Genomic DNA, 22,962 nt, shown 5'->3' on the forward strand with positions numbered 1-22,962 from the left:
ATTTACGGCACTCCTCCCAAAACTTCTTCCAACAACACAACCTCAACATATTTTCTACACACAGCACCAGCAGCCCCTCTGCCCAGGGAAAAAAGCTTCAAACTGCTTATTTGCAAACAAGAATATTTCACAGAACGTTGCAACAGAATTTTTTCACAATCCCATATTATTTCAACCTGATTCAATATCACAGCCCGAGCTGGTACCCGACGCGCCTTCCACAGAGCATGGGAGAGAGCTACCCGGGATATCAATTCTTACGACAACAACAAGAGGACATTCGCCTGATACACGACCTTCAGCTTGTCGCGTCAATCACAAGATCCACATCCACATCCAAACACACACCTGAATCGACATCCACAAACACATCCAATATGAGCAAGAACAGCACCACCGAGAAGAACATCAACAGATGGGAGGCAGCTTTCCGGAGGAAGGGCACCTCGGGCCGCCCGGAGAAGCAGGAAGCCTGGATTGCTGAGGCAGAGAGTTTTATCCGACGCGACACCAGACACGAGCTCGGTCTACTCAACAGCACTACTCGCAGCCTCATCGAGACCGAGATGAAGGCGCCTGTCACCGTACACAACATCAACCCGACCAACTGCACATCGTACAGATCTATCCAAACCGCTCTCGGGGGCAACAATAAAATCAAGATGGGATCAGTGTGGGCCCTGATTATCAAGAGAGATGGAGATGTCGACAAGTTCATGACGAAGTTCCCCGATAGGGAGATCTTCGAGACCATGGCAGGAATCTACTGCTCGGTCATCACGGGCAAATACAACGACATCGACGAACACGATGTGAACCGCATCCAGGCTGCTACCTGCTGGACCGACGACTCCACGAATCGAGATGACCCTGGTAAGCGGAAGAATGCGGGATCTGACGAAAATGCCGATGACGGAAAGCCTGTGAGCAAGAAGGTCAAGATCGAGAAGCCTGAGCTCGATTCGGACGTCACATCCGATGAGGAAAAGCCCGCCAAAAAGCCCACTACATCCAAGGAGAAGCCCCTCAAGAAAAACGGCAAGAAAACCACCGCATCCGATGAGATCATCGAGAACAAGCCCGCTGAGAAGCCCATCAAGACATCCGATGTCACCACATCCAACAAGCCGAAGACCACCAAACAACGCAACATCACCGCATCCGACACGGAGTCGGAGGCAGACAAGCCCAAGGGCAAGAAGGTCAAGATCGAGAAGCCTGAGCTCGATTCGGACGTCACATCCGATAAGGAAAAGCCCGCCAAAAAGCCCACTACATCCAAGGAGAAGCCCCTCAAGAAAAACGGCAAGAAAACCACCGCATCCGATGAGATCATCGAGAACAAGCCCGCTGAGAAGCCCATCAAGACATCCGATGTCACTACATCCAAGAAGCCCACCAAGACATCCGATGTCACCATTTCCAACAAGCCGAAGACCACTAAACAACGCAACATCACCGCATCCGACACGGAGTCGGAGGCAGACAAGCCCAAGGGCAAGAAGGACAACAAAGGCAAAGCCAAAACCGTTGAGAGGAAGACGGAGGAATCTGACGTGGACATCAGCTTGGGAGGAATGGTATCTGACGATGACGAAAAATCCCAGGCACGCATCTACCGCGACAAAGTCATGAAGATGCAGCGCGTCAAGAAACTGTTTCAGAAAGTCGACAAGGCCGACAGACCGAATGCGCTCAGCCGGTTCCTCATCATGGAGGTAGCCGGAGGATGCAAGGGCGATGTGGTCGACAACGCGAAGTACTTCATCGAGCACCACAACGAGTAGACGAGGCACATCACAGGCAGTTGGGCACACATCAGGAAGGGTATCAAGGCGGCATCATTATGATTACGGAGTTCAAAAGTTTATGATTTCTGCTTTCTGCTTTACTTGCTACTTTCGGTTTATGGCTTATGGAAAAGATGCGCGAGGACGCGCGATGCAAAGGGGGGCGGCAACTGTGAGCCGCGGCTAACCGCAGCCACAGGCTGGGCACAGCCACATCCACATCCGGGATGTGGCTGTGCCACACATCCCCTGCAGTCAGATAGATGAACAATACAAGCTAGTTCACATCATACATTCAGCCCCCTACGTGGCCTGAATCGTGAGCTACGCTCACACCACGAGTTCGTGGAGCTTGGCAACATTTGTGATCTTATTGGCGAGTGGCAGAGCTCAAGGGGAAGGTGGCATGAGGTAAATAACTGGGTACTCATCATTGTTATCGCAACACTAGTGGGCGGACATTTAGTGCCTAACGAGATCATTGACAATCTGGAATATTTAAGGTTTGGCAATTCTATCACCGGATGCATGAGAGGCACGAGATCTCTTACCATATTTTGATACTGGCAGCTGAATAAACATCTTTACGTTTGGCTGTAAGAGTTCGGGTATCGGCAGAGAAGAAGGACCGTTCACTCGTGCTGTTGCAGCTCCTGCGACAAGTTACCTGCACATCTGAAGTTTTATGCAAGCCTTCCCAGTAAATACACAAAACAACCCAAATGGCGTGGGGATTTTCTTGAAAGCGGGTCAATGTCACGTCAAGGTCTGTGAGCACTGAGAGCGAAGGCACAGCCTTGCAAACTTGAACTGACCAACCTTGAGGTCATGATCTCGGCACTAGCAATCCTGAGCGTACAGCTGCGCGTGAGCTGGTCGAGCAGAAGGATTGACTGACGTGTTTCGAGGTTGAGCTCTGCTAGGCCCTGACACGATACTATTCATGGTGTTTCTCGAGCTCTGGCTGGTATTATGTGTATGGTAAGACTCCACCCCACACGACGGATCACCCCCTACGACAGATCACCCAATTCGGCCAGATTCAGCCAAAACCGCTATTCCATATATATATAAATAATTAAAAAATAAATATTTTAAAAAATACATAAGCTATTAAAAATATAATTAGTATAGAAAAATATTTGAAAAAAATTATTTTTCATTATATTATATAATAATATTAGATTTAAAATATACTTTTAAATGTTAGTGTTTATTAGTAATTTCTATATAAACACTAACATTATACTATATTATATAACTCTTTTATTTATTAAAAAGAATAAAATTTTAAAGTTGATTATTTTTAATAGATTTAAATTAAACTTATATAAATAGTTTTTATTAATAATATAAGTATTATTATATAGAAATATTAAGTTATATTATAATAAGTAGTATTTATATAAACTTGAATTTCCTAAGCTTATATAATTAGTACAATGCTAAAAATAGTATATTTAAGCTTAGAACAATATTTAAAAAATTATAGTATTTTAAAATACTTAGGTTTATTTATTTTTCATAAAGTTAGAAATCGTATTTTTATATAGTAAAAAACGTTATATTTAATTTAATAATATCTTGATTATTATAATAGATTATAACTTATAAAAAATTTTTTAGTAAGAGAACTATATATTCTATATTTAAAAGTATTTTTTATATATTTTTTATATTATAAAACGAAGTAGGTAGAATTAGTGGTTTTTGACTGAATTGTACCGAATTGGGTGATCTGTCGTAGGGGGTGATCCGTCGTGTGGGGTGGAGTCTTACCTTGAGACAGCATGTAGCAGCTTGCTTGTATTGCTAGACCGAAAAACTGAGGCGAGATACATGGCTCTGTGCTCTTAGTGGTTGGTGCCCAGACGCGAGGTAACGTCGACAGGAGGCAAGGAACAGGCTAGCAAAATAGTTCAATTGCACCGATCAGAGTTTTTGAACATGTGCATACACTAGGTACGGATAAGGATAGGCCTGGATATGTGGTCGACCCTGACTTTGAGCTTCAACCGGAAGAAGCTTCGAGATGTTGACTTGCGCTTCACTCAGGAGCATCAGCGAACAGGCAGAGCATCAATTGCTCAGGAGACCTGCTTACAAATATGCTGCTTCATCAAGTCTTACATAATTTACCCCAGATTTTGCACAATCCCTGGCGTCACTTATGGAATGACGAGACAAAAGTATCGCGGCAAGAAAGGCAAAAGGCGGGGCGAGTGAGACGAGGTAGGGAAAATGCGCAACACAGACTTTTGCCCATTCCGAATAGCCGAATTAAAGACCTCGAGAGAGAGGTACGTGCCAATGACAGCGCTGTCTCCCATGTACTACCCAGAGTCTACTTGAACAATTTGCGTGCCAGTGCGGAGGTTCTTGAGGTCTCTGCGGCAATGATGCATCATTCTCTCAGGCTTCGCATTGTAGACGACCCGCCCCCCGACCGTTGATGACGCCAAGCTTGTGCGCCACGAGAGCAAATGATTGGCTGGTCTCGCTAGCACACCAACGAGAAAGAAGCAAAGCTTCCGGCGACAGGTGCCCCTCGGCCCCCCAAAGCTAGGAACTCTGGGTACCTCTCACCTCTCTCGGCGCCCTTGTGCTTTCTCCGTCTCCATGAGCTATTGATCACCATCTGTGTGTTTTTCTCATTCATTTTATTTTTTGGCTTTCTCAACTCTCGTCCCTAAAAATTCCTACCTTCGACATAGCTCTATCGCAGCTCTCCTCACATCATCAACAAAGTGCCATTGCAAGACCCATCTGCAAGGCACCGTCACTCGAACCATCGCTATCCACAGCAGAATCCACTCGTCTTCCGACCTTGGCTCGTTTGGTGGAGCTTGCCCGCTCGCCTTGTGCACTTGCGTACGCACAGCAGCTGCAGGTAAACAGAGGTGGAGTGCAGCACCTTTACCACCCTGACTCTGCCCCGTTTCTCGCCCGTCTCCCGCGTCCGCCGCATAAAATGTGCGCTTGACCTCGCTGCTTTCCCACCTACTACTCCACGACACTCTCACGACATCCGATTCCTCCATTGACGAGCCGAGTATTATGGCCACAAGGGGAGTCGTCCCGACACGACGGGGCAATAATGCCGGCGGCTTCGGCGTCTTCCGTACTGCCGTTCTCGGCCTTACCAAAGCCTTGACGCTGGGCGTTTCCTCCGTCGCCGCCGCGCCCATTCACGCGCGAGGCCATCACGATGAAGAGCCAGAGGCTGGTGATGCTTTCTGGCCCCTCATGGGTGCCTCCATTGCCCTGGTTTTGCTGGGAGGTGCCTTTGCAGGTCTGACCATTGCGTAAGTTCTTGTCTTGTTCGCATTTCCTACCAACTCCTATACCTGTTTGCTGACCTTGGCACTTAGCCTGATGGGACAGGACAGCATCTACCTCCAGGTTGTCGCCGGCGACCCCGACGAATCGCAATCCAAGAACGCCAAGCGTGTCTACGACCTTTTGAAGAAGGGCAAGCATTGGGTTCTGGTTACTTTGCTTCTCTCCAACGTCATCGTCAACGAATCGCTACCCGTTGTTTTGGACCGCTGTCTTGGCGGCGGCGTTGAGGCCGTCGTTGGCAGTACTGTTCTCATTGGTACGTTGGAGTATATCCACCAGCGATAAACGACCTTTACTAACATATTGGCAGTCATCTTTGGCGAAGTCGTACCTCAATCCATCTGCGTTCGATACGGTCTCCAAATCGGTGGCTACATGTCCAAGCCTGTTCTTTTGCTCATGTGGCTTATGGCGCCTGTGGCTTGGCCTACTGCGAAGCTCCTCGACTGGGCGTTGGGCGAGGACCACGGCACCGTTTACAAGAAGAGTGGCCTCAAGACTTTGGTCACCCTGCACAAGTCCCTTGGCGAGGTTGGCGAACGCTTGAACCAGGACGAGGTCACCATCATCAGTGCTGTCTTGGACCTGAAGGACAAGCCCGTCGAGAACGTCATGACCCCAATGGACGATGTCTTTGTCATGGCCGAGGATACCGTATTGGACGAGAAGACCATGGACCAGATTCTTTCGGAGGGGTACTCCCGTATTCCCATCCACGCCACCGGAAAGCCGACCGATTTCGTTGGAATGCTTCTTGTCAAGATTCTCATCACATACGACCCTGAAGATTGTCTGCAGGTCAAGGATTTCCCACTGGCGACGCTTCCCGAGACCCGCCCTGAGACGAGCTGCTTGGACATTGTCAACTTCTTCCAGGAGGGCAAGTCGCATATGGTCCTGGTGTCCGAGTACCCCGGTGCCGACTACGGCGCTATTGGTGTCGTCACCCTTGAAGATGTCATTGAGGAACTTATTGGAGAGTAAGTTTACCACGACTGTACTGCAGAATGATTACTGACTCGTAGCAGAGAAATCATTGACGAATCCGACGTCTACATTGACGTTCACAAGGCCATCCGCCGCATGACCCCCGCCCCGAAGGCCCGAATCACCAAGAGGACAGGCCAGCCGTCCCCTCGACCGATCCCTGAGAACGGTGATCTCATCGAATTCGGAGACGAGCCGCAACCTCCCCATGAACGAAATGGTTCCATCAGTGCGCTCAGCGATGCCCCGGAGAACCTCTCCAGCAGCGCGCCTAGAACCACATTCCTTATGAGAAGAAGCTCGGCCGGTCCTGACGGGCGCATGACTTCGTCTGCTGTTCCCGTGAAGGCCACCTTTGACGAGGCTAAGCAACACCTCAAGCATCTCGGTCCATCCAACCGCGCGTCGAACCCGAAGAACACCAAGTCTACAACCGTCAAAATCAAGCCCGTCCAGACCGGAGCGCCCTTGTCGCAGATCCACAGCCCGTCCCCCAATCTTCGCCCCGCCTCTATAGCTGGAGAAGTCAGCGAGGAGAGACTGGAGCATGACACGGACGAACATACCCCCCTTATGCGCCCTAAGCTGACCGGAAAGGGTGGCGTCCATGCTATTCGCAAGAGCTATGGTGGGGCCGGCATGAGTGAGACTCAGGTTAGGCTCTCGAGTGCCGCTCACGACCACGACGCCGAGGGCGCCAAGGCCCCTGAAGGAGTCGACTTGCCCCCAACTGTCCCTGAACATGGCAGCCCAAAGGCCACACGGAGCACAAGCCCCGAAGCAGCCCGGACGGACCTGACCATCATCGTCTCGCCTGGTCGGGCAAGCAGCGCGACGAGCGTCACTGATGTTATCGATGAAGGATCTGCCACCCCCAAGCGCCGACCCCTTGTTCGAAGTGGTAGCATCAGTGAGAACGTGGTCGAGACTAGCAGTGGAGTGCGGAAAATCATCATCCAGGCCGCCAGCTCCGATTCCGATGAAGCCGGGTCTAGAGGTTCCAAGGGCTCTTCCGGACACCGCTCGCGGGCTACCAGCCAGAGTAACAAGCAGTCTTCTAGCCACGATTCAGAAGGCGAGGAGCAGGAGAATGGGGACGGTGCGTCGAGCACGGCGCAGAGCACCAGCAACAATAGCCAGGCAGCAAGTAAGAAGAAGAACAGGAGGAAGAAGAGGAAAAACAAGTCGTAGATTGGGCGTAGTAAGATTGTGTAGGTGTTGGTGCTGTCCCCTGTATGATATCGCATAGTAATCTGAGCGGTTGCGGCGCTCATTCACCGTTGTTGCTCTTCAAGTCAAATTTTTGGAATACTAATTTCCTGGTAACATGCTGAAGTTGATGTGATTGTTTGATTGTATGTTTCTTTATTTTTAGTTTTATTTGTTTCTCCTATTATCCCCGCTACCTTGACTCCTCCGACCTAAACTCAATCGTACCAAATAGCATTCATTCCGAACCCGGGCTCGGGGATACGCAACCGCGCAACACGGCCCAGGAACTCGTCCTGCCAACGGTAGATCTCGATCCAGCCCTCCTGGTCGTCCGTGATGGCGATCCACTCGTCGCTCCAGTCGCAGGGGCTGACGGCGTTGCTGTGCCCGCCGCTCGTGGGCGTGGGGTTCAGGCAGATCTGCCTCTCGATGTGGCCGCTGTCGTCGAGCTTGAAGGCGGCGATGTAGCCCGTCACGTCGAAGCTGTTTGAGCGGGCCGTGGCGAAGAGGTACTTCCCGCTGTGGGAGAGGGTGCAGACGTCGGAGCGGTACATTTTCGTGGTCGAACCTGGGATACCCGGGGGGATGAGGGGGAAGGAGCGGTGGGTGTAGACGGGGAGGCGGGTGGCCGGGTCGACGACGTACTCGCAGAGGCGGTTGCCTGCCTCCATGAGGGCGTAGAGGTAGCGGCCCGTCGGGTGGATGGCGACCCAGCGGGGGTGGTCGCCCGGGTCCGGGGCGTCGACGGAGCCGACGAGCTCGAGTTCGGGGGCGTCGGGGGAGGTCTTCTTGTGGACCCAGAGCTTGTTGGCGGTGAGGTCGGCGGAGTAGAGGTAGGTTTCTGTGGGGTCGAAGACCATGCCGTGGATGCCCGTGTTGGGGTCGTAGGGGTAGTTTTGGACGTTTGTCTCGAGGGCGCCCGAGGAGGAGACGGAGAAGATGTTGCCGTGGGAGGCGTGCTTGTAGAAGGGGTTGCAGTAGACTGCGTAGGGGGGTTTTTGGGCCGCGAGGAGGAAGATTGCGCGGGTGTTTGTTGTTGAGAGGGCGGCGTTGGCTGGGAGGGATGGTGTTAGTTGAGAATGAGGTTCACGAGAGTGACGAGGTAGTCGTGATGTGACACGATAAGGTGACATTGGCCCGCTTGCTATGAGAATGAACTTACGGTCGTGGGTCATGTCGTGAGAGGCCTCGTGGACGATTTCTGAGGGGCTCTTGACTGCGAAGCTTGCCCACTTCTTCATGGCGGCGCCGTAGAGGTTCTTCTTGTCATGCTGTGAAGTACATATGTGTGTAAGCCAGGTTTCTTGGTCACAACGGAATAGAATCTACTAAGCTCATCCGAACTCAAGCTGATCCGCGGGTAGACTGATCTGAACTTACACTGAAGGTCATCCATGATATCGGCTGGTCCTCAGGGATCTCGGTGCGCTTTACGAGCTCGAGGTTGAGCTTCTCGTCGTCAAAAGCGACGGTGAAGATGGCGCCTGGCGGGGTCCAGGTCCCGATCATGAGGTGGTGGACGGGCATCTTTGCGGTTGTTGAGAAGAGCCTAGCGGGGAAGCGTTTGGTTTGGAAGGCCGAGAGAAGACGGAAGGATCGCGAGAGCATGAGCTAGAGGGGAGGCCGTCACGAGGAGAGGAAGAGAAATTGTAGTTTCAAAACGTCTCGGAGAATGTAGGAGCGAGGAAACTATGGCAAGTCGGGTGAGTTTCGCCGAGGTAATGAGGAAGCTCCAGGGAGGTCGAGCTCCGATTGGCAAAAACGTCACGATGACTGGGTCAGGGGAATACTCTTTACGAGAAACGTCAAGACAGAATCATGTGAAAGGGGAAGGGGGAGGTGTGGGAAAGATGGGAAGAAAACGAGGTGACGAAAGATTTGAGAAAAAGAGTAGGCAAGTTTGGTGTACCTTACAGCTCCTGCCCCTCGTCTCCGAACCCCGGACAACACGACGAGGGGCATACAGCAGCAGCACCCGGTGCGTGGAGAGACGGGCCCGCTTTTTGACAGTTCGAGTGTGGGGTCGCCGCAATTTGGAGGGGCTGCTCGGGAGATGTGGCGGTAATTGGGCGGGAGGAACGATTGCTCCCGGCAGAGTGTTCTTCCCCCACCTTTGGGCAGTCAATTCAGCCAGCGCTCCGGAGTTGTGATTTCACGGGACATCGAATGATAAGATAGCTTCATCTGCTGGTTCCTGCTTGAGGCTCTGAAAAGAAGTGGATTAGGTAACTATGGCCTCGTATGATACCAATGGGGATCATGATGCTCAGTCGTTGTCAAGCGACACTCGATGAGTGATCGTGCGCCAAGTATCTGGGTGCTCCGTGCTCCGCGACGACTGCCGGGCCACGATGCCGAAAGACCGGGGAGAGGAGTCCAGAGTTGCCAGCCGGACACCGGCCGGGGGGACACGAGAACCTCGGGAGCATCTTGACAAGGCCCGCGCGGCAAACGAAAGTCATAAATGCGATTGACCAATCTGTTCATCCGGAATACCCGAACAGAGGGGCGTTTCTCGTTTGTGTTAGTCAAGCAAGTCAAGTTTCCGGGGGCTGGCTAGTACGGCACAAGCGACAGGTCTATGATCACGTCTTACTTCGTCCATCAATATGTATGTATATATCTCGATTGGCTGTGAAAAGAAGGGAGGTGCGGCAAGGGATCAGAACCTACAATGATATAGACGAATGCTCGAATCAGGCTGTGGCTACAGACCATGACTTCCGTCGCAAAGCGACGACTCTTATGGAGAGCAATAGTCATGCACAGAATCTCGGCGTCAACAGAATGGTTACAAGATACGGACTGACATTTCGGAATGCTTGACTGTACAAATAAACTTGCCATGTGCGTATCAAGCCTGCTATGGTCTACTCGTCGAGACCCTGTTCGTCATCCCGAGTCCCCTTTCTGAATCTACATCTGAGAGAGCATTGGCACTTCTAGGTGAGGTTTCGTATCTGCTCAGTACGTCCTGGTCGTCGCGCGTGCTTAAGCCGTCTTTGACGTGAGATACCCATGTCCTCGCCTTCGTTTCAATCTTTGTCTCAAGCTGTTGTTGCCTCTGGTCAGCTCTGGCTGTATGCTTACACTGAGGTGGAGATCATAATTCTACTAACCTCAGTAAACTTGAACAGAAGCCACACAACAGAGGTCAGAAGCGAGGTGACTGCGGCGAAAGGAACATAAGTCCACCAAGCAGGCTTTTTGCCGTCCAAGATGTCTACGTTCATCCCAAACAGGGTCTGCATGATGGTCAGTATTCATGGGCAGCAGAGAAGTTTTGAGTCTTACCCCTACGAATGTGAGAGGGAGGAAGGTAAACTAATCAGTTAATTAGCGCTTGCATCATGGTAGCATGAGGGGGGGCATCACTGTGATCCAACTTAGTCTTTTCATGCTCCTCGATGAACTGACTGAATCTCGCGCCTCCTTGATAGAGACGAGGTTGCATTCCTATCACTAAGTAAGCTGCGTTCGCAAGAACCGGACAGCATTATTCACCAGCTGAATGAGATCTCTCGAGTTTTTATCGAGTTCCCCGAGCTTCTCTCCAACAGTGATAGAGAGTTGATATATCGCCTCTGTAAGTCCTTTGAGTTCGCGGGTCTCATTATGCTGCAAGCAGTAGTAAGTCGCAAATTTCTGGATCTTCAGAATGACTTTGGACAGTTCGTGTCGATGACTGAGCCATCTCTGACCGTTCGTCATGAGAAGATTCAAAAGTGCTGGATTGGTGCCTTTGGATTCAATGATCCTTTTGCGAAGCTATTTTTTGAGGATGAGCAAATTGAGCGCTCGGGTGACGACCTGTATGAAGAAGGTAAACGCACCTTCAGATCGACCAGGTTAGCCTCGCAGTAAGCAAGCCATGTAGCTTTCACATGACCAAGAAAGTGTTTCAAGAACACCGCGCCGTTATCAGGAAGCCAAATGTGTGGCATGTTAGTGAAGTGTGCCTTTGTGTGCCATTTCTCGGTTTGCTCATCCCTGTAGACATCCCAGCACAGCACCAGATTCTTGTGAAGATGGCGCCCGTTGCCGTTTGAGGGATATTCGCTGTTATTTGCTGAGTTCCACATGAATGCCGTAACATAGTATACCCGATGGTTTTCCTCAATATGATCGTCTAATGACGGGGGAGAAATCTGGAGGTCAAATTCACCGATGTCATGGTTTCCGATTACAGATTCAAGCCAAGGTGGCAATGGGTTCATGCAGAGGATTTCTTGCTGCCTGTTCGATATGGTAAGTGCTCCATGCCTCAAATATAAATAGTCGTGGTACTGACAATGAGACTCTCCTTTTATCAGCTGAAGCGGCAAAAGGATTTGTTTCTCGAGGTTGCAGCTGTAGAACAGTGTTCTTGTTTTCTCGAGAGATCTCTAGAATCACCTCATTATGCCACGCTAGCGCCTTGCGGAACTTGAGAGTGTCCACAAAATCGGTATAGGCCCCCTTTTCAACAAGGAGGCGGACGATCTTGGGTTCGCGATTGTTGAGGGCTATACTGAGGGGGGTTTCACCTCCCATGTTTTCCACATTGACGTCCGCACCGGCGGACAAAAGATCACCTGTTATCTCAACGAGACCATGGCGTACGGCTTGGTGTAACGGAGTGTCCTTTGAGGCGTCTTCGATGTTGACTGCGTATTTGCCCTTGACCAAGACTTGGACCAGCTTCTTGTCTTTGGCCATGACAAGACGTGACAGCGTGGTCGTGTCACTGCGGCAAAACAGTCTGACAATCTTGTACTGTTTGAAGAAGGCAGCCCACCACAGTGGGGTCCGACCTTCTGTGTCAACGGAGCTCAGCGGAGCTGTTCCTTCACTGAGCATCTTTTCGGCGGCACCTTGGATCCCAAAGTAGGCTGCAAGATGCAGGCCGGTGACGTCCCGGGGAACCTTTTGCGAGTAGCCAGGTTCCCTGAACGGAGCATCTCTAATGAAGATTGCCTGGCTTGACATCGTCACCTTGAAATAGCTGTCCAAGAAGCTTCGAGCGGCGGCGATAGGTTCTGTGCATTCCTCAGTGTGATGAGACCAGTGACAAGCAGCGTAGAGAAAGAAGGGATTGCGTTCAAGTCTTTTCTCGTATTCCTCATCTGAATGGCAGAATCCATCGCTGGAATAAACCCTTGTCAACTGAGTCAGACAATAGCTGACAATGGTGTCGTGTATTTTGAGGGCTCTGTTGCGTCTCTCGTGGAGAAAGTACTGCTTCAGAGCACTGTGGTAAAAGCAAATTGACTGTTGTCCTGGCTCCCCGTCGACTAAAACAAATCCACACAATGCCGAAATAATCTCAGCCGGCTCTGGAGGGCCTGAGAAGTGCTCTGAGTTGTCTGCTATCAGGGCATGCTGGAGCTCCGGTATCGTGAGTTCTCGGGCAGAGAACGTCAGCCAGTCGATGGCGTGGGGGGCGAGTCCTGCTTGAAGCCGCTTTTGACGCGGTTCTATCAATCGGCCGAATATGCGGTCCAAGTATCCGGGATCCCGGGTCCAACCTTTCAAGAATTGTTGAAAGTCGTACTTGGTGCGCATAGGTGAAAGTAGTTCGACGACGCCATCAGCGATGCCAAATCTGTAGCTTCTTAGCGATGAACCTTCATTTGATAGCGATGAATTATGACTTACATCCCCTTCGCTTCCTTGACGATGTTTCTGTAGAACTCAGCATGTTCTAGGTTAGAGAGCGACCCGGGCGGTTGTACCCGGGCGGTGACAAATTGTGTCAGGTCCGTGTCCGAGGCTAAGAAGGTTAGGGACGTGTCTGCGGTCGTCACAGAAGCAGTGAGCGTCGAGGTTGCGAAGATATTAAGGGCGATCTTATCGCGAAGGCCGCTCAGTTTGGAAAGAAGGTTTTGAGAGATCTCGAGATCAAGTCTGTCAAGTCCATCCAAGACAAGTGAGACTTTGGATTCGTCCGTTCCAGACTTGGTACGGCTGTAACACAGCAGCATCTCAAGAGCCTTCATGTCGCGGTCGTCAGTGGTATTTTTGCCCTCCATAGTACTCGACAGTCTGGCCAGTAAAGCCATGTCATTGCTGTAGTCAATTTGAGCGAGGACTTGCTGTATCAGATGCCGTATGAGTTGATCAACTCGTTGGATGTCGTTCTCGCAAAACAAGAAGAGGACCAGCCTCTCTGAGCCTCTTAACTCTTCTATTACCGCCGCAGCTAGAACAGACTTGCCCACTCCCGGCGGGCCAGTACAGAATAGTGTCTTGTTCTTCTCATTTTTCCATTGACAGTATGTCTCACCTTGCAAGAACCAATTGCATGTTCCTGGATGGCGAAGGCGGAGGTTCTGGTCAAACATCCCTGCCATATCATTACCAGAAAGTAATGTCTTTTGAAAGGCGTCCCATGTTTGGAACGTCATACTGGGATGTGATAGGATGTCTTGAATATACTTGAACTGCTGTGGAAAAGACCTTGGTGGAAGAGGAAAATGAGACGCGAGAGATGCCATGAGAATGGAAACACGCGATATATAACGTCCGTGGATGACTCGGACGAGGCAGGCTGGCAACGAAACTCTGCATTTTCAGCTTGATTTTAGTCACGAGTCGTCGAAAAAGTGTGCCTTGAGCGCGTAGAGCATGCCACGCCGCGAATCCAATGAGACGCGGTGTCTCAGATTCTGTTGGATAATAGTCCCCAAAACCTTGTAACACAGCGTCAATATAAGCCGAAAAGGCTTGAGTGAGATGCAGCCACTTACCTTCGAGGAAAGGATGTGAAGGAAATGACCTGTAAAGCGAGGAAATGCAGGTTTCTGCTAGCCTGACTTTTAACGTAGCAAGAAAAGAGGGTGTTGCGATTGTCAAGATCCTACAGCCTTGCTTGTTTTCTCCCGCATCTAAGGATCGAGAGGAAACAACCACCAACAGCGGGAAAGCATCAAGAAAATGACGACCAAGACACCAAGTACTTTGTGTTTTTCTAACGTTTTAGTTTCGAATTGCTTTGCGACAGCGCATGATGGGAGAGATAGCCGGGCTTCCAGGATTGTGATGGTATGGCCTCACCGAGGGTTGCCAAGTCAGCCACGTTGACCGAGGGCCCAAAAGTTTGGTGTCATGCAGTTTCCTAAGACAAAGCATACAATGCCCCTCATTGGAGAGGTGGATCTTATGCCGAGACTGAAAGCTCGCTTGACTGTGCCCCCTCTGTCTACCTTAGACACTCTGATGCCAGAGTCATGGTAATGGTACCAAAGTAGTAAATCCAGCCAACCACATCAGCACGACGAACATTAACTCCGCACTCCATAATCGCTGTCTAGTTTTGCGGAGAGACTTCTGTATATTAATTCCAATGAAAAGAGGGGTATCTTGGGGCGTTACAAATACAGATGTCGAGTTGGGATACACATTCATCTTACAATTCCTCAGTTCCCTCCTAGCAGCCCTAGTGTGCCACATCCGATGACCGCTCATACAACGCCTTGAACGAAGACTCGCTTCCCAATAGCTGCCTAGGCTCCCCGTACTCAACAACTGCTCCTGAATCGACAACCGCAACTCGGTCAAAGTCCAGTATCGACTCAAGCTTATGTGCGATAGCGATGATGGTCCAATCTCTGAACCACGAACGGAGCACCTCGTCGATGATCTTACTAGACTCATCGTCCAGACTATTCGCACAAAAGGTTAATCTCTTTCGTCCACTCTCGGTAGGATAAGTGCCAACTTGAACACCTCTACGAAAAGGGAATAGAAAAGATGGAAACTCACCTGCTCGTAATCTCGTCCAAAACAAGCACCCTCCCCTTCCTCAACATAGCCCTCGCAAACACCAACAACTGCGCCTCACCCTGCGAGAAGAACTTATCGTCAATCACGGCATCCAGACCACCGCGCTCCTTGACTTTCTCCCAGAGCTGCACCCTTCTCAAGACCGCTGTGATATCCTCGTCCGACGCTGTCTGGCCGGGGTCGAGATTCAACCGCACGGTGCCGTCGAAGATATAGGACTCCTGTGGGACCGCGACGATCTTGGAGCGGACGTATTCGTGGGGCAGCGTGGCGGTGTCGACGTTGTCGATGGTGATTGTGCCCGAGTCTAGGTCCATCATGCGGAGGAGGCAGAGGATGAGGGAGCTTTTGCCGCTGGAGGGAGTGTTAGATGTCTTTCACTGGTAGGGATAAGGGGTGGTTGATCACTTACCTGCCTGTTCGGCCGCAGATTGCAACCTTTTGACCTGGTTCGATTGAGATGTTTACATCTTTAAGTACGGTACCAGATGATCTATTACAACGTCAGCTTCACACTCTTAAGTTCCGGTTCAACGATTCTCTAAACTTACGCATAGGACGCCGTCACTTTCCGAAGCTCAACGGCTCCTCGACTCGGCCACTCTCCCTCTGGCTCCGCACGCTGCCCACGAGAGTCGTCCTCAGACGCCGTAGTCAAAGAAAAGTTCCTCACCCTCGCAACCGCGCCAAGCGAAACCTCCAACATGACCCACGACGTGATAATCGCCTTGACGCACCCACTAAACGCCAACACATTCGTCAACGCAACACCAATGAACCCGGGCCCAATTTGTTCGCGCAGCGTCGTGACTAATACAATGAGGACAACGGCGATGACGGCAATCACCATGTCAACCGAAAACGTCAGCCAGCTTTGTAGGCATGCAAGGAGGTACTTGGGTCGCTGTGAGTCGTCGAGCCGGCGGAGGTTGACCTTTTCGAAATTGTCTTCCCAGCGAAAGGCTCTGATTGTCGCTAGGCCTTCGAGGGTTTCGATGAGTTGGGAGTAGAGGGGTGCTTTGTGCTCGATGTCGAGGAGGCGCATCTGTCGCGAGGTGCGGAGGTAGAAGTGCTGGATGGCGTAGAAGGTTGGGATGAGGAAGGGGAGGATGGCGGCCATGTAGCGTGAGGAGACGGACATTACTATGAAGCGTGCTACGCCGAATGCGACGCCTAGGATTGGAAGGTTAGTTGGGCTTCGGTTTCGTTAGAGATGGAAAGAGTCTTGCGTACCTACGGCCAGGCCGAGTGCTGCGGCGGGCAGCTCCATGTCGATGAGCTGGAGATCTTGGCTGAATCTGTTTACTGTGATGCCGCTGTCCACTGAACTGTGAAATGTCATGGGCGCACTATCTCTGTTAGTATGGACAGCAAGAGAAAAGTCGGTTGTGTACCTCACCGAGACGTGGTGTCTAGTAGAACGCCGTGGAAATAGACTCCCGACTTGTTGATGATGACAATGAAAAGTTGCCTAGATGTTTTCGTTATCAACGGCTCTGTAGAGCATTGCGGTGAAGTATGTGCTCACCACATTCCAAAGAGCACCGAAGCCACGGATCCAACTCCAAGAGCCGCGTAGACACCAAGCCACTTGCCCAGATCTTGGTTCGGTCTCTGCTCATTGGACTCTGCCCACCACTTGAGCCAGATATCTGACCATGAATTCATTAGTCTGATGATTTCCACATCAATAGACCCTTGGGGGAGATTACCGGGAAATGAGTCGCAAAAGGCAAATACAATCATGGCGCCAGCAAAGGTCGATAGGCTGAACCACCCAGCTGCCCTGGCATAGAAGCTATACATCCCCCAGTCGCCGAGTTGACGAGCGGAATCTGCTTGGTCATCGAGTAGGCCGAGGATCGTGGCTGGTGGTTTATCGTTTGTTATTGTTATCGGTGACACCTTTACGCTCTCGCTATCACTCGTGCCGGCGCGTTTGCCTGAGGAGGATGGTTGTCGGGTGACTTTCGTGATCGCCTCGTTGTCTATAATTCGACCCTCATCGTTAAGAAGTACGACGTCATCGGCAAACGGCACACGGCGAGCTGTCAGAGGGTCGTTAGCACTAAGCCATGTGAGGAGTCAAGGAGGTCGTACAATCAGATGATGCTAGAATGACAGTAGTATCTGTGTGGCGGAGCAAACCATTATTACCGAAGAGGTTATTGAAGACAATGTCTTCGGTGCTAGAGTCTAGGCCGCTGAAAACGTCGTCAAGCACCAACAACTCTTGTCTTGCGTACAAAGCGCGGGCAATGGCCTGCCATAGTGTTAGCTTCACTCGTCTCCCCAACTCCGAAACAAGCTCAATGACAGACCAGACGATGCTTCTGACCACCACTCATGGAAATCCCCTTTGTTCCCGCCACGGTACTGTCTCCATTCGGCCAGCTAGCGATATCTTGCTCCAAAGCACATGCCTTGATGACTTTGTGGTACCAGGCCGGATCGAACGCGGCGTGACCGGTAATGATGTTACGCACACTGTCGTTCGGTATCCACGCGGTTTGGCCGCAGTACGTGACGCCAGAGAAGTTGATGGAAATGGTGCCCTTGAAGGACGATAACTCGCCGAGTAAACACTTTAGAAGCGTCGACTTGCCGCAGCCCACAGGCCCGAGTACCAAAGTGAAAGCTCGTCGCCGGACGTTCCAGTTGTCGATGTCGATAACAGGCTTGGAGTCGTCTGACCAAGAGAATGTTCCCTTTACAGAGGCGATGACACTGAGGGGCAAATCGGCGACTGGCAACTCACTTTCATGCATGTCGGACAGCTCGACGTCTGGGCCTAGACCAGCAGCTTTTGGGGACTCTGTCACGGATTTCCCAGCCCCGGCGATTTTGACACCCTCGCTAGCGAGTCTGGCGTCAACTCTTTCCTTGCCGTTCAAAAAGTCTTGGATTCTCTGGAAAGAAGCCATGGCAGAAGCCAGGAGCGGAAGTCCCATGACGATGCCGACTAATGGCTGGTTCACCAGTATCAATAAAGAGTACGCTGTGAATGCCTTTTGGATCGTCAAAGTATCGCCGGTTCGAGCCGCCGTTGCAACGAATGTGCTGAAGGTGAGTATTGGAGACCAGATCGGCGTGCAAATCACTTGAAAGGAGCAGTCTCAGCGTACATGTCACGAAGAGGCAACGCAGGAAAAAAAGCTTACAAAACATCATGGAGATGCCCAACAGTACCCTGAATCTCTTGGAGACCTCGAGCTCTACGGTTCGAAGCTTTTGAATCACTGAAAAGGCAACATCATTGAGGCCAGAGATCTTGAGCCATTTGATGTTCCCCAGCGTCTTGGAGGTCGTTGAGACGCGATCTTGCGAGGCTTTGATCCATTCCGCGGATGCTTTGCCGGTAGGAACAGCGAGAAAAGCTGTGGCAAATAGGACAACTGCCGATATGCATCAGATTCAGAGTATCTCTCAGCCAGCGAAGCTGATATGGCATCCTACCGAAAACGAGGGCAACGGGCATGGCACAGGCAGCCCCAAGCTGCCTGTAAATCAGGTAAATCCCGATACCAATCTCGACAAGTCCACTCCAGACCTCGTGAAGCTGCATGATGCCCTGGCTGATGGTCTCGCTATCGGTTCCAACTAAAGTCAGAGCCGCGGAAGGGCTGACGTTGGGCGACGTCAAATCCAGCCTCAACGCTTTCCGATAGACAAGTGCCGTCGTGCTGCCCCTCGTCATGGAGGCCGCACGTTGATTGCGCCAGTCATACTGGCCCGTCGAGACCTACAACATGATATCTCAGCGCTCCGCACTTTGAGTAGTTCTAGAACGCCCTCTTGACCGAGAGCGAAGATGACGAAACGCAGAACCCACAGCAATACCGGTGTAAACGATCACGTACGCCCCTATCAAACCAAAACCGTGATTATTGTAGGGCTGCTGTTGCGGCTGACTGGCAAGGCGAATAGCCTCGTCAATCAGAAACGGCTGGGCGTAGTTGAAGGCGATCTGAAAGAGTTTCGGGACGATGGCCGCGGCAAGAGGGCCGGCAAAGGCGCGGAGCCAGGTGCTGAACAAAGCGCCGGGGACCGTCTTGTCGGGGACTTTTTTTGTGTAGAAATCAGATAGATTAGTCCGCGGAACATTTCGTGTTTTAGTTTGGGGGCCGAAAATAGATTACCTTGGTCCCACGCGCCGGCGAGTTTTCTGTAGAGCGGCTCTGAGGCTAGCTTCGGGTCCAGTGGATAGAGGTCATCTAGTTGAAGGATGTTTCTGTATCCGTTGATAAAGAGTGACGTCAACCAGAAGAAGACTGATCTGTTGAAAGTGCCGCTGGTGACCTCCTTGGAGTATCCTTTGTGTTCTGGAACTAGGATCCTGCGCTTCTCTGTTGATTCTAGAAGGATCATGACAGCTCTGACAGCCAGAGTACAGGTGAAGATGGCGGGTATGGTCTGATGGGGCCCCAGCATCCACAAAGTTCGGGCACGAGCAGTGTCAAACAGAATTGACAGAAACAAGTAAACTGACAGGACGAATGACGGCCTTACGGACCGTTGATGGGCGAGCCATGACAACAGACCCAATCCTATCGAGGCAATCAGACTAAGGATGGCGGTGGGAATGGTCGCGCGCGTATGGGTGATGGTTGTCGATGGTGTAGTGATCCAGAGGATCAGAAGAGCGAAGTTTAGAGCAGCCAGAGAAATGGATGCAGACTTTCGAGATCAGCCATTGTGGTAGGAAGCAGTTTGCCAGGACTAACAGCTTTGAGCCAGCGCAGGGTGCTGGGCACAACTTTGACATCGGACCTTGCCAGGCGTAAGGCACATGTGGGGAGCAACAGCAGGAGGAGAGATTGCAGGGGAACAGCCAGTATGGCCTCCTCGAAGAAAAGTGTAAAGTCGAATCCGCCCCGGCACAATTCTCCGGCCCACGGACCGAGAGAGTTGTCAAGGCCGGGAGAACAAGCCGGCTGCGGGACCCACATGGTGCTAGCGGGCACCGGGGGACTCTCGTGTCGCTGATGGTGTTTCAAGACCAAGGGAGTGAGGCAATTTAATCAAAGTGGGATTTCAAACAAAACATGAGCCGAATGTAACGCTTTGTGACTTCGTTTACTAGCAATAGCGTCAAAACGAGGTGCCAAACTGAAGAGAACAATTCCAAAACAGAGTTGCAGTACGCCCAAACTTATTGCACGTCAAGACAAAAGGAAATGAATGGAAATGGTATGAGATTGACTGGGAAAAGGACAGAACAGAATGGAAGCGACGGGCCTGCAGTCACCGCATCACACGCCGCAATCCTCCGTAAATTCCCAGACTCGAGGTAAGACGGTGAGAGCCTTAGGCAGAGGGGCCCAAGTTTGGTGGTGTTGACGTGGAGTTGCCAATCAAATCAAGGTGTGCCTGTCTCGGGGTGCGGCATAGCGGCAGCTAGACACAGCCACCCCGTGAATTGCCCAAAGCGGAACCGGTCTCATCTTGGACTGATGGACCAGATGACAGTCGACGTCAACCACGATGGGGGATTGAATGTCCGATGTAAGAAAGGGACGAAAACCGATCGGCTCGAAGCAGCATCGCCGAGCAGTCAGGCAGGATTTTGGTGCTAGTCAAGGAAGTTGCATCGGACGACTCGGGCCCCGTGCATCGACACAATACGGCGTGTTGGTCTGACCAGGTACTCCGTAGCCTGTAGGTCAGGTGTGAGCGTCGGAGATGAATGAATGCATCAGCACTGACAGAAAAAGACAGGAAACCTGGAGTCGGGGGCCGATGGACGCATCCAGTCTGACCGTGGAACCGTCCAAGTTAGAGGTTCATGTTGATGAGATGACTTTCTCCAGACTTGAGATGATTGATGTATGTGGCGGGTGTCATGTAGGGCGAGGCGTGTAGAAGGTTGAAAAGCTGTCTACTGTGCCATTGGAGCCTTGGGCAGCCTCAGTGGAAGACGGCTGTAGGTAATTGACTCATCCGGGAGCGATAACGACATCTGACCACCACCATCACGTCGTCTGAAGTTGGTTGTGTTCATCTTTGCTAAATACAGAACTGTACGATTCGAAGCAAAACAGGCGTGTGCAGAGGATAGAGTCATTTGAAATCCCAAGTTTGGGACAGCAAGGAACCTTATGGTACCAGCCATGCGGTGTCCCACGTGTTGAAGAGCCGCAGTGGAAGGGAAGACCCAACCACATCTGAAATGGGGATTCGTCACCTCCCACGTGATTTGGACTGTGCTTCAGCCTCTGTTGATGCACAAGGAAGGCACGTCCACGAAGTACCTTACCGTAAAGATAAGGCAGGTATGAAGGTAGCCTGATGATGGAAGGAAGCAAGAGACAGAAGAGGGGAGAGAAAGAGCAAGTGCGAGGAGGGCAGCCACGTGATTGTGATGGGTCTTGCCAAGACGGGAGTCCAATGGGGCCTTCCTTCTGCTCGGGTCGAGTCTGTGTCGACCACATCGCATGACAGGGCAGTCACGACGGGACTCACAGACTGCTGCTGCCATGTTGGGAACTTGGGGCGAATACTTGCTGGGGATCTGGAGGGCTGGAAGACAACCCGGGACCCAATGGAAAAGACGGGTTATGGAAGAGAAATTGGGAAGGAGGGACCCCCCTTCAGTCAAAGTGATGCGAACCGTCCGTCTCCTCTTCAATTCTCGTGGGGAAAGCAATGCACCGGCATCATTGACCAAGCTCCTCTCTCCTGTGTCTGATTTTCCTCGCTCGCCGATCACTGCTCTGCTCTCCCGCCTCCTTTCTCCATGATTTCCCAAACAGGATCGCAGCACATCCGTTCATCCCCTGATTCCCCTCGCCAAAATGCTTGGCCTCTACTGTAATTCTGGAATACTGGAGCCGCCCCGGTGATCTCCAGACTCCAGAAGTTGCCTGAGGTCTGGTTCTGACTCTGACTCTGACTCTGACCAAAGCCAAGACTCCAAGATTAGGTCCAAGACTACTAACTACAAGCCAGGCCTGGAAAAACTAAAAGAAACCAAGAGATTTCTGATACTCGCAACCGAGGCCGGAAGCATCGCCAACACCGAGCGTCTCTCTTGGTATTTCTTAATTCTGGCCTGTTATTCCCACCTCAACAAGAACGCCATGCTGCTGTGGTCTTGGCCAGTGTTGCGCGACGATCATCGCCCGACTTTGTCAATCTCCTCGAGACAGAAGTCCTTGGCAATTCGATGCACCAGTTGAAACACCGTCCCTTCTCTCGACTTCGATCCCTCAACCCTCGAGCCATGTCGACCAGGGTGCGGAGACTCCCAACGTTGCCTTGTGTTCTAGCCCTCGGCATTTATTGTGTGAACTGTGAAGGGATGGGAACGGACGGCATGGAATGGGACGGAATGGCGCAGCAACCGCAACCCGCGGCACCGCTTCCAAACAAGCCTCTCTCCAGTCGAGATCCCCCAATTTCTAAAGGCCTAAGCAGACACTGCAAATCAGACAGCCTTCAGGAACAGTAGTGCGGCGAATGACGGAAGAAGGAGAGCGATGTAACGGTATCGACCAGGGCCAAGCTTCAACCCTTCAACGCTTGATTGCGGCTCACAAATCAAGCTCGTGGGGACTCGGAGCGTGTCTTGGTTGCTATACGCTACTTCGTACTGGCAGTGTACTATTACGGCCATCGTAACCGGTGCCCTAGCAGAGATCCAACAAGTCTTTGCAAATCCTGCCATTCAGGCCACTTTTTGCTTCTGCAACGCCTAGGGGGCCGGTTCTGATTCACGAGAGACTCCCCTGCTTGTCAAGAAACGACCCAGGGTGTATCGTTGCACTTCTGAAATTTAGACTTCATCGCTTCGCGCATGCTCATCCTTCAAACGCCATCCTGGCACCTCACTCTTCAAATGGGCGGCATCCCACTCGTCACCAGCGTC

General features: G+C 51.4%; 5 protein-coding genes across 5 annotated transcripts; 2 read left to right on the forward strand and 3 right to left on the reverse strand.

Annotated features, from left to right (window-relative positions):
* Positions 1-377: 377 nt before the first annotated feature.
* CABS01_06786 (uncharacterized protein) lies at positions 378-1,787 on the forward strand (the record flags this gene model as incomplete). The annotated part of the gene is made up of 1 exon (XM_060540151.1): positions 378-1,787. One exon carries the CDS (start codon positions 378-380, stop codon positions 1,785-1,787), a length of 1,410 nt encoding a protein of 469 aa, XP_060403835.1.
* Positions 1,788-4,847: 3,060 nt separating this feature from the next.
* CABS01_06787 (uncharacterized protein) lies at positions 4,848-7,310 on the forward strand (the record flags this gene model as incomplete). The annotated part of the gene is made up of 4 exons (XM_060540152.1): positions 4,848-5,095; positions 5,162-5,388; positions 5,443-6,112; positions 6,161-7,310. 4 exons carry the CDS (start codon positions 4,848-4,850, stop codon positions 7,308-7,310), a joined length of 2,295 nt encoding a protein of 764 aa, XP_060403836.1.
* Positions 7,311-7,546: 236 nt separating this feature from the next.
* CABS01_06788 (carboxy-cis,cis-muconate cyclase) lies at positions 7,547-8,858 on the reverse strand (the record flags this gene model as incomplete). The annotated part of the gene is made up of 3 exons (XM_060540153.1): positions 7,547-8,385; positions 8,494-8,602; positions 8,712-8,858. 3 exons carry the CDS (start codon positions 8,856-8,858, stop codon positions 7,547-7,549), a joined length of 1,095 nt encoding a protein of 364 aa, XP_060403837.1.
* A 1,336-nt stretch (positions 8,859-10,194) lies between these two features.
* On the reverse strand, positions 10,195-13,717 carry CABS01_06789 (uncharacterized protein; the record flags this gene model as incomplete). The annotated part of the gene is made up of 8 exons (XM_060540154.1): positions 10,195-10,383; positions 10,451-10,576; positions 10,626-10,655; positions 10,749-10,787; positions 10,836-11,099; positions 11,165-11,567; positions 11,623-12,915; positions 12,969-13,717. 8 exons carry the CDS (start codon positions 13,715-13,717, stop codon positions 10,195-10,197), a joined length of 3,093 nt encoding a protein of 1,030 aa, XP_060403838.1.
* A 1,031-nt stretch (positions 13,718-14,748) lies between these two features.
* On the reverse strand, positions 14,749-20,044 carry CABS01_06790 (ABC transporter; the record flags this gene model as incomplete). The annotated part of the gene is made up of 14 exons (XM_060540155.1): positions 14,749-14,974; positions 15,075-15,449; positions 15,508-15,588; positions 15,647-16,268; positions 16,329-16,444; positions 16,495-16,566; positions 16,624-17,143; positions 17,196-17,358; positions 17,417-18,195; positions 18,257-18,490; positions 18,552-18,837; positions 18,928-19,157; positions 19,235-19,772; positions 19,820-20,044. 14 exons carry the CDS (start codon positions 20,042-20,044, stop codon positions 14,749-14,751), a joined length of 4,467 nt encoding a protein of 1,488 aa, XP_060403839.1.
* Positions 20,045-22,962: the final 2,918 nt, after the last annotated feature.

The sequence above is a fragment of the Colletotrichum abscissum genome (genome assembly GCF_030869225.1).
Source record: "Colletotrichum abscissum strain IMI 504890 chromosome Unknown Scaffold_14.1, whole genome shotgun sequence".
Classification (NCBI taxonomy): domain Eukaryota; kingdom Fungi; phylum Ascomycota; class Sordariomycetes; order Glomerellales; family Glomerellaceae; genus Colletotrichum; species Colletotrichum abscissum.